Source organism: Apus apus, chromosome 3 (assembly GCF_020740795.1).
Source record: "Apus apus isolate bApuApu2 chromosome 3, bApuApu2.pri.cur, whole genome shotgun sequence".
Lineage (NCBI taxonomy): Eukaryota > Metazoa > Chordata > Aves > Apodiformes > Apodidae > Apus > Apus apus.
This window is the reverse complement of record NC_067284.1, coordinates 101,119,233-101,130,145: the sequence shown is the minus strand read 5'-3', so window position 1 is coordinate 101,130,145 and position 10,913 is coordinate 101,119,233. Positions and strand designations below refer to the sequence as shown.

The 10,913-nt window shown below is 41.6% G+C and overlaps 1 protein-coding gene across 5 annotated transcripts in view; it reads left to right on the top strand.

Moving 5' to 3' along the window:
* Nucleotides 1–674: 674 nt before the first annotated feature.
* ADGRG6 (adhesion G protein-coupled receptor G6) overlaps nt 675–10,913 on the top strand; it is a 112,389-nt gene continuing 102,150 nt past the window's right edge. For 3 of the 5 annotated variants that reach the window (XM_051615217.1, XM_051615221.1, XM_051615220.1), the window contains exons 1-2: nt 675–779; nt 6,690–6,790. In XM_051615217.1, the coding sequence (XP_051471177.1) occupies nt 778–779; nt 6,690–6,790 (103 nt within the window). In that variant the 5' untranslated portion in view covers nt 675–777. Of the gene's footprint in view, nt 780–1,082; nt 1,152–4,638; nt 4,665–6,689; nt 6,791–10,913 lie in introns of those variants that run through there. The other 2 variants (XM_051615218.1, XM_051615219.1) reach the window with 2 other exon arrangements.

The window sequence follows — 10,913 nt, the reverse complement described above, 5'->3', positions numbered from 1 at the left end:
CCGCCTGTGCTCACCTCTGCTGTGTGCAGTGCGGTGGGTATGCGGGATGTGTTTGCCCCCGGGGACCTGCTGCCAATGGGAGGTTGCGAGATGCTTCGTGCCCAGGAGGTTGTGACCACCAAGGGTTGTGTCCCCGCTTTGGGACTTCCTTAGATGGGGAGTGGCTTTGCGCCTGTGGCTGCCGTCTCCCAGGGGGTGTAAGTTTACATGGGGACTGTGCACCCCTGGGCTAGCCTCTCATCAGCGCTCCGGGGCGCTCCGTGGCCGTGACCCCGTCATCCGGGGAGGCTCGGGGAGCGCTCCTCGGGGGCCGCAAGCTGCGGGGTCCCGGTAGCCACCCCTCTCCCCGGTGTGGATCCCCAGAGAGAGCGGGGCCCCCGGTGATGGCGGCTGCGATTCCTGTCCTGCCCCCGTTTGGGCCGGGCCAGTCCGCGGGGCCGCGCTGGAGCCGCCACCTGAGCCCCCGAGGCGGCGGGCGGGGCGCTGTCCTCCGCGGGGGCGGCTTCCCTGGGCACCGAAGTTTCCTCAACTTGTGCCGAGAGAGGCAGGTCCCGGCGCAGAGGGAGGGAGGGGTGGGCATCGCGGCGGAGGAGGAGCGGCTCGGCGCGGTCCCGGCCGCCGCGGGCGGCGTGTGCGGAGGCGGGCGTGGAAGAGAGGTGGGCTAGAAGCGATGACCTTTGCGAGGAGCCGGCGAGGGAGCGGGCCAGAGGCAGAGCGAGCGGCAGCGGGGGAGGATGGTTGCTGAGACCCAGAGGAGAGCCGCCCCGTAATGTCACCATGTAAGTGTCTTCCCCAGACTCCGGGGCGAGGGCTGCGGCTTTGCCGCCCGCGGTGCTCGGGGAGCGCGGATCACCCGCGCGGGCGCCTTCCTGGGGCGAGAAACTCAAGAAGATAGGCAGGGCTTCCCCTCTCACTGCCCTGCCCCTGGTAGGTGATGAGTAATGTCAGGTTCGACCCGTGCAGATAGGTCGGCTGAAGGAATGGGGAAACGAGAGAGTTTCACGTCGGGAGCTCAGAGGGCAGGGCTGGCAGGGCAGGCAGGGCTCTGCCCCGTCCGGGCTCTGGGTCCGCCGGTGGCTGCCCTGCTGCAGGGTCCCGGGCGGCCGCTGCCTTTCTGAGAGCACTGTAATCCCGTCCTTAAGACTGCTCTGGTGAGTTTCCCCGTGCTTGGAAGCAAGTGGCGAAACCCTCGACTCCGCTTGCTGCCCGCTGTGAACGCCGGTGCCCCCGGGAGGACTCCATAAAACCTTCCCAGCCCCACTGCTCCTCCCTGCAGCGCACGGCGGAGGGGAGGCAGCGCGGGCTCCGCCGCTGTCGGGGGCGAGGGCGGTCAGGGGCGCCGCGGGCGGGTCGGGGGCTCTACCTCCTTCTCTCCCTCCCGTCCGTCCGTCCGTACGCCGCCGGTCCCGGGCTGGCCACTACCGTGGTCTCTGAGCGTCTTCTCCGGTATGTTTTGCCTTTACTAACAGTACTCATCGAAGGTAAGGCAAGGTGCTGAGGTTTGGGATTAAACTTTTCGCCGGTGCATTCACAGCCGGGTGGGACAGGGGAGTTGTGGCTGGACCTGAGGGAATCAGTACAAAGGGAAAAGGAAGGGTTTTCTGACAGAGCACGGTGAGGTTAAGGCAGAAATGAGGAGTTCCAGAAGACCTAATGTTGCAGCGCTGCTAAGTTGCAAACGGCTAGCAGATTAGTTGCCTGCAACTGGGAAAATCCTTTGGAAAGGAAATCCAAGGGACTGAGATATATCCGATGTAGCTGGCACTGTTTAAATTAAAAGTCAGTGTCTTATTTCATCTCTTTCGATGATTGTGAAGTGAGGATGTTTTCAAGGTTGACTATAAGAATAATTAGGAACAAGTAATGGTTAATAAAATGAAAGTTTGAAGTGCCATTGTGTAATTAATCTTTCAAGACATTTGTGTACTACAGTTTTAAGCAAGGGTTTCAGAGTTAAAATCGACCCCTCTGCAGGAACTAAAATGTGAGTCATAATCACCTTTCACTTCTTGTAGTTCCACTTAAGAATGATTAAGCTTAAAATCCTTTTGTTTACAACCTGTATGAGAAAAAAATTGTGAAATTGATGTTATCTTTCCTGTAATTTTAAAGTGTCAGCAACATTTTTCCGTAATAGCTTTAGACATGTCAAAGACCAAAGAAAATCATGTCAGTCTGCCTGAGGCAGAATTCATGTCCTACTCCAGGGAACTTTGCAGAAGCTTTGAACATGGAAGATGCTCTACTCAAATATGTATTGCTTGTTTTGAAACTAAAGAGTATACAAATTAAATGCTCCAGTATTATTCTTATTTTCTTGCAAAGCTGTATGCTCCCTGAAAGGTGATAATGTTGTGTTAGTTGGCTGCTGGCATGCAGAGCAAAAAGGTTTACTAATTAGATGTAGCAAGACTTCCACTAATTTCATCTTGAACTATGTCAAGTTACCATCCATTTATGGTTTAGATAAATTACGCGTCTATTTTGCTCCTCTGGAATGAATTGTGAATAAGCTCATTGTCTCTCTATGTTATAGGAAAAGAGAGTAGCTGTGGACTTGACTGTATTGAATGGGTAGATAAGAGTGCATAGCTGGTCATGTCACACAGGGTCTACATGGGAATTATGCAAGTCCATAGAAAAATTAGTAGTTCTTCTATAAGACTTCTTAGATCACTTCCTAATTTTTCTAGCTTTTTTATTTAAAAAAATAAAAAGGGCAAGAGGGATTGCTGTTGTGAGACTATCTCAAACTGTAATGGATGTACTTCTACCGTAGGTGTCCTAATAGTCCCCTAATATATTAGGTAAAATGGTGTTTTGGCTCTGTGTTTGACAATATTCAATAATTTGTTCAGAGCTGCCAGTGTGGTACCAGCTGGGGACAGAACAGGGCTTTTTGACTTAACTTGAAACAAAGTCAAGAAGAAAACCCACTATGAGCAGTGTTCAGCAGTTTCAGTGTATCCAGGGTTAAAGACTGAAATAATCTGTATGTGTTCTGAGATCCTTGTTATGGACTGCTTTGCTTACTGAAACTCTTTGTGTGTTTTAGTACGTTGCTGTGCTGGTATCCATTCTCTGTGCTATTGATTAATATTAAATGACAGAACATGTCCTTGTAATAGTATTTAAAATAGGAACACAAGGCCAAAGGAGTCTCTTGGGCCATCAAGTCAGCGCTGTTGTAGCAGGGGACCATGTCATTCCTTTATAAGCTATAAGCTAGCCCAGAGCTGTTGGCCAGTTTTTCCTGTTGAATTATTCATGTTTGGATTCAGTCCTAGATGTTAATTAACACTAACAATCCAGAAAATTAACTTTAAAGTAAATATAAACATAGTGGTTATTAATAGGTGAATAATATCTGCAACTAAGTTGTTTTGTTTTGTTTTTTTAATGCCTGGGAATTTCTACTAGTTGCTCTGGCTCCTTTTCATAATTGGCTGCCAACTGGGATGTCACATTATAAAAATTTCAGAGATGAATTTTCTTATGGAAGAAGCCTTTTTGTTGGCAATGTGTTAGCTGACTTCCATCTCTGACTACTTCTTGTGTGAAGAGGGGTGTTACCCACGACACAGTGTAAGGCTGTGAGCAGCCAGGTTTCTGAATTCGGGCTTTTTTTGTCTATGCAAGATCTGAAGAACGTGTAAATAACTGATTTCCTCACTCTTTTTTCGCACTTAGCTAGTAATCATGCTTTGTAACACACATCTTTTAAACTCCTCTCCAAAAGAAACAGATCTGACTCATGGTGCCTGCATTAGTGGAGTGTTTTGGTAGCATGCTGCTTCTGTGGTCATCTTGAGTTTGATAAACCTTTCTTTCTTGTGAACTGAGATTGTGTGCTGTAAAGAAGATTGTTTTGTCCATCAATAATAGAGAATTTAAGTGGAGAAGACAGGTTTGCTATTTTTTATGTATTTATTTATTTTAGTGGTATATTTTTTAGTATCAATTTTATAATTATCTATGCTATTTCTCTAGGGAAAAATCTTTATAGTTACTTTCTGCCTCTCTGCACTTATTTATTGCTCTGCTCTGTTGTTGATTATCCATGTACTTGAAATCTTTCTTGACTTGTACTTTTTACGAGAGTGAGGATGAGGAAACAGACTGTAAACTAACACTGTGGAGTACTGGCTTGTAAGCGTTACCACATTGCAAGTAAATATTAACAAATAGAAATTGGCCAAATTAAATAGCTCGCTCAAACTAATGCAGGATCTCAGATTCTTTAAGAAAGGCACTACAGGCAATGTGACTGGGTTAGATTCACTCCAGACCTGCATGGCAGAAACTTGTAATGTTGTTTTTCCTTCAGTATCTCAAAAGTTGTCTTGAATCCTCCAACCACTCAATGAGCAAATACTTCAGATGAGTTCACAGAGACATAAAAAGTGATGATAGCTGTAACACACAGAAAATGTATAAATATAATGAAAAACAAGACAAGTTTCTTCTGAATTAATAAATAATTGTGACTGTTTCCTAGTCTGATAATTTTAACTGTGCTTGCTCAAAACAAACTAACAAAAATCAGTAACACAACTTCTTCTACAGGTTTGCATTGGTAGATTATGCAGCAGGCTGGCATGTATCTCATCAGTAGCTGCTAACTCTTTCTTCTGTAGAAACAGCAGTATTCTTCTGTGTCTCTGGTATGTCATGCTGTTATCCTCAACATTTCCATTTCTCCACTCTGAGTATATATGCATACTGTATGTGTTTGCCTGTGCATGTAACTACTTTCACATCTTAAAAGGACTTCTGTTCACAGTCCATTTTCTAAATTAATGTTAAGGGTATATTGTAGATTTATTAATTACATACATCTAATAGTAATTGTTCCCAAACCTCAGCATGCTGTTGTCTGAGATTTTAATAGGGATTTTGAGGTCATTAAATTGAAGGACAATAATTCCATTGTTTGATAATCTGGTTATTTTGTGTGTCTGGCTTCATCAAAAAGATTCTTGTCTTTCAGAGCCCAGTGTTTTCTGTGCTTGTCTTCAACACTTGTTAAGTTTGACTTTACAGTATCTCAGAAAAATAAATGGGCTTCAAATTCCTAATTTGATACAACTACCTATAAAGAACTGGGCTTCTTTTGTAATTAGATACTTGTGCTGTATAACACTGCACTGAAGGGAAACATAACTGATGGCAGCAGGGTGTTGAAGTGCCATTTACTTGGCCACATTGGCGTCTAGCCCACAGGAGTGGTTTGATGAACTACTACTTTTAAAACTGAAACACTAGTTGTTCCTTTACAGTGGCTTATCTTGCTGCATTAACTATGGCTTGTCTGCATTACAGAACTCCACTTTGGGAAGAAACAGAAGCTGATACTGGGAAAGCATTTACATTTGCTCCCAGGTTTCACTGGCAGGTTCACAGCAATGTCTGTGGAGCAGAAGGAAGGCTATTTGCCCAAGTTTCAGAAAATGAGTTTTGCTTGCTACTGAGTATGAACTCTGTACTTTCTTTCACTTACCTCTTTCACATTTCTGTCCCAATAAATCATACTGATGGCCACTCCAAATACCTGTCTTTTTTCTGTATTTAATATGCACTGACCTACCAGACATTGTGTTCATTGCTGTTTCTTCATGACAATTCATTTGTGGTTCTTCTTCACATACTGTTGCTGGGAATAGACTTGTGAAATATTTTGGGGATTTTCTCCCTGTATAAGTAGATAGAATCTCACTGAACAAAAGCCAGTTACCAGGGCCAAATAGGAGGGGAAGGAGTTGGTCAAAATAATGCATTGTGTTTCATTACTTCTTGCTTGCTTTTGCTTGTTGCTAACATATTGAACAAAATGAGACAATCGTGTAATGGAGCAGCATTCAGTTTGGATGCATGGTTAAGAGCCTGACCATTAAGAGTTAAGATGCATGGTTAAGAGACTGAAGTTTAGAGTCTTTCTTGCTTTCTCTCCTGCCTACGACAGAGGAAACATTTTTGGTTTAGCTGTTCAATGTCCTGTATACTTAAAGGCAAAGGAAAGTTTGACTTCAAGCTATAACTTGATAAAGGTTTTTATATAATTACATTTTTTACAATTAAATAACAAAGATGTCCCTGACTTCACTGGCTGCACTGCTGAGCCTCTAGATTTTGGCAAGGAAAGTTTCAGGATTTCCATTAAAGTTGTTAGCAGAAAATATTGTAGCTATCAAAATACGAACACTGAAGAATATGGAAAGGCTGGTTAAGGGCAGAGGCAAATTGTCTCCAACATTCTTTATATACTGAATAATAAGTATGTATGTATTTTATGTATATATAAAACTAGCATAAATGTATGTGCATAAGTAAATCAACAAAGTAAAACTTCGCAGTCTCCAAAAAAACCCTACACCTCAACTCTCTCAGACTGTCACTATATGGGCTGCTTGTTTCTTCTGCTGAAATACCACCCACACGTATCTCCTTAGAAGCCCAATGCTGACCAGTCTTCTGCTTTGTTGTCTGGTGAGAACCAGACAGCATAATTTCTGACCCTTTATAGCAGATGTAGAGACTTCTGTCTCTGTTGAAACAACACGAGGGCCATCATAATTTTCAAGTGCTACTTTATTTACTGCTAGTTACCAGTTTGACTAACAACAGTATTTTCTCATTTTCTTGACTTGTTGTAAAGCTCCCTGAATGTTTTGCTTGCTTTTTTTCCACAGGATGTCTCATGTAAGTGAAATGTGGTGCTATCATTGGAAATGGAAGCTGCGGCACTGTCTGTGCTTGTTTACCACATATATGATATGCATGCAGCAAGCAGGTAAGTCAGCATATTATCTTCTTGCTTACTTAAATGGCCTATGAGCCAAAGTTTTGATAACTGAGAATTGTGCTTACATATGATAGAATTATTTACAATGTAATATTTTGATTAAAATTATGCATTATAATTATTAGTTGGGATTTTATAAATTGGGTCATATTTTCTACCACTGCTGAATTTTCTTCTTGATTTTTTGGCTGTTAGTAATTGTTGTTATTTTTTTCTTTGACTTTGTTCTTTGCTGTCTTTCATTTTGCCCTCCTTTGCTTTTACCTTGTTAATACCTACCTGTCTTTTGAATTTCATCTTGTTGGAGTACTGTGAATGATCACATAGTTCTTCCATTCTCCATGGCACTGTTTGTGCCTGTAGATTATGCATTTATTAACCTTTCACTCTAGTTCAAAGCTGTAAAATAATTGTAGTGTGCTTATTATTTTTAAACACTTTAAATGCTATTCAAGTAATAGAAACATTCCTCAGCAAGCTATATGTACGTAAGGTAATCATACACTGTAAAGAACAATCAGTTTAAACTTAACATCATATTGGTCTGTAGTGACACTTGAGTACAGAATAATGTCACACATTCTGGCTGTTTTCTTTAAATATATGAATGGGAGAGTTAATTTGCTGAATGTCCTTTTCTAACCACTGGAGTGCAAAATATTTTAGGAACTCCAGCTCCTTTACTGGAAAAAAGCTCTGGAGTTTATTCTGGAGCGTATGAAAGTTTTGGAGCAGCTTATAGTGTTCAGCTGATTCCATATCAAATGGCTAGTTTTCCTGTTAAAGACTTGCCATTGGAAAAAGGATGGTTTATATATAGAGTTTCTAGCTTCTTTGATACTGTTTTTTCTCTAAATAAAAAGTGCAGGTTTAAAAATACCACAAAACAACATGCACTTTTTATTTAGAGAAAAAACAATGCAGTAGCTGTGCAGTGGTAGTTTCCAGCTTCATGTCACTTTAATAGGTGTTTTCCATTTCCATTATATTTTGTAGCCAGAAATGTACTAGAGACCTGACTCTCAGTCATGGCTTTGCTGGCTGATGGTCTTTTTGCCCCCTGTGTTCCTTGGCCATGCAGCTGCCATCCTCAGCAGAGAGTAAATCAGCAAAAACTGCTCTGACTTACATCTGTGGGCTCATACCTGGTGACTAGAACATTAAGACCCAAAGACCATGAGTCTTTGCTAATTAATCTTGAGAAAAATTTAGTTATTGAAAGTGCTGGAGACACAGAGAGAGTAAAGTCCCATGAGTCAGGAGGTTCTAGCCAGTGTGCTCTGAGGACGGGGAAAGACAACTACAAGTCCATCTGTGCGTTCAGCTAATTGCAGCACACCATGGCTACCTCTGCTGTTACTGAACAAGTAGCTGGGTCAAAAGCCCTATGCCAAACTCCAAGATACACTTCTACAAAATCATCTATGCCCCTAGCTAATTGCTTCAGCAATAAAGTGGTCTGTGCCATTTGATTGGCAAAGCAGCTGAAGTGTTCTAGCTAATTCAGTTTTCTGTATTATAATTACTGTCTGTGCTCCTTTCTCAGGCATTGATTTGGCATGTAGGAGACTCAGAACTAGGTCTCTGATGATGGAAATCAGAACAGAGACCCAAATCTGAGTATTTTACATCTTAAGTGCATGCCCCTGGGGGCTTTTTCTTGCTTGCTTTGACTCAAAAAGATTTGAAATATTCACAGCTTTCAATAAATGGAAAGACATTTCCTTATCTGCCTGAAAGATGAGTGGATAAATAAGGTACGTGGGGAAACACCCAGGTTCAATAGGCAAATGTTTGCTGTTCAACAGTGAAATAGATCATAGATAGTCTGCAGTTGATACTTGACTGAAATGAAAATGAGACATTTATTTTCACAGCAACCCGTCATTTGGCAGTACTTGCCTGTAGACCTTCAGGGTTCCTATCTCTTTTTATGTTGATGTAAAAGCACAGGTTATGCTGCAAAACTGAGTCTTTTCATCTGTTGTTTTTAACAGAGGAAGGCACACAAGGTGGGAAACACTGTTGCTCCTGCATTTTTTAGTTTATGTTCTTAAAATTGGTCAGTTTGTCTGTGGATTCATATGGCTTCCATAATCTCTCTGGCAGCTTAAGCTTTAGTGAAATTACAGTAGAAATATCATAAAACCTGACATACATCCAGCTTCACTAGTGAGTTGTAAGCTTAGAAAGCTATCGGGATTTATTAAGATTTGCTTAGAGGAGGTTACATACAAGCAAGGGATTAAGATCATCTGGTACAGGTTTTATGGAGTATTTAAGGGGCTGTTCATAAGGATAAAAATATCAGTCATGCTGTGACATGGAAAAAATGCAAAAGTAATAATTTTACAGTTTAACTTGTGAAAAGCTACAGGACTTGGCCTGTTTTCAGAAACAAAGCTTAGGAGAAGGATTACACAGCATAAAACAGACCAGGAATGAGATGGTCTGTGAAAAGAAAGTTTAGCCCCAAATTGAACAGTCAGGTACTGACCAGCAGGTGCAGCAGTGGAGTGTAATGCCAAAATATGGCTCAGATACTTAAGAGGAATCAGTGGATGGACCCTGACACTTAAAACAGAATGACAGGTTATTAAAATAAAAAATAAATGATAAAAAATTAACATGTACTTTAGTTAAAATGTCAGCAGCTGTAACTGTTTTCAGCATACTGGCTTCAGGTCATCATGTGTTGTGACATAGGGTGAAGTTAGAGAGGAGCTCAGTAAGGATCTTGACAGGTTTCTGTTCCTGTCTGGGGTGGATGTCCCGGATGACCTTGAGTGAGTCATTTAGCTATGCCTTAATTTCTCTGCCTATGACCATGAGCGTATGTCTTGCTTTCCTTGTAAACAGCTTGCCTTCCAGCGAAGGGACTGCCTAGAAGCTGAGATGTTAGAATGGTGGGTTTTAAACAATTAATTAAATCTGCTTTTATCTAGGATTCGGGCATTCCCAGCTTCTCATTTTTATGTACATTTTGTTGGTGTGGGGGAGCCCAAAAGAGAACAAAAAGAGTGAACAGAGTTCTGGAAAACCTAACTAATGAGGGCAGACAGAAGGAACTAAGCTTTTTTGGTCTAGAGTAGGCAGAAGGGGGAATGCATGAAAAGTGAGAATATTTAAAGAGATAACTGCAGTTGGAAGGGATAGACTGATCTTACTGGGCAGTTGAAAGGGCAAAAAGAATGGACTTAAATTACAGCAAGATAAATGAGGGGAGGACAACTCATCGAAAGGCAGAGATAGCAGTAGAATAGACTGCCAAGGAAGACTGGGGAATCTCAGTCCTTGGGAATGTACAATAATGTCTGCCAGGAAAGGTTTAGATCTATAGTTCTCTCTTCTTGGGGCTGAGGAAGATCATTAGATAATTTCCAGACTTACCTAATTTCTGTAGTGCTTCCTTAATCTTTACTCTGTAGAATCTATTTTGGTTCAAAACCTGTGAAATAAGGAGATCCATTGGAAATGGCACTTTTCACAGTATGGTAGTGGTTTTGATTTGCCGAAAAAATTGTGTTGGTGTTTGTCCCGTTTACAATGGCCCCATTTTTATCTGATGTAAGAAAGCATCAGTTTAGTATGGAAAGTAAAAAATGTTTGTTTCATGCATGTGTAACCTGACAAAAAGTGTTCTGTCTCCCCTTGCTTTTTAGCTTTTCTGCTCTCGTAGTAAGATGCCTGATGTTTCAGTATTTTACTGTCTCTTGGTTTTGACTGTGCTCTCTATGATAACCCTGTAGTAAAACTGGAAGTTTTTTTGATGACCTTAAAAGCTAATTCCAGTTTGCATCATTACTTTGCAGTCTAGTTCTCAAGTGTCTTGTCAGTACTGGACTTCCAGAGTTTTGAACACTTGCACATTTTGGGGAGATTTCAACATCCTTGCAAGAGTTTTACCTTCTGTCATCAATAGATACACAACTATGTAAGAGACAACAGCCATTTTTAATTTTTACTACAGTGCAACCATACTTAGTTTTATTTAGGAAGTGAAAAATATTTATTTTAATAAAGCAATGACTACATCTACAATTCTTATTACACTGTTTCTACATTATGCCCCATTCTGCTGTTATCACAGAATTACTGCGACTGTAGCTAA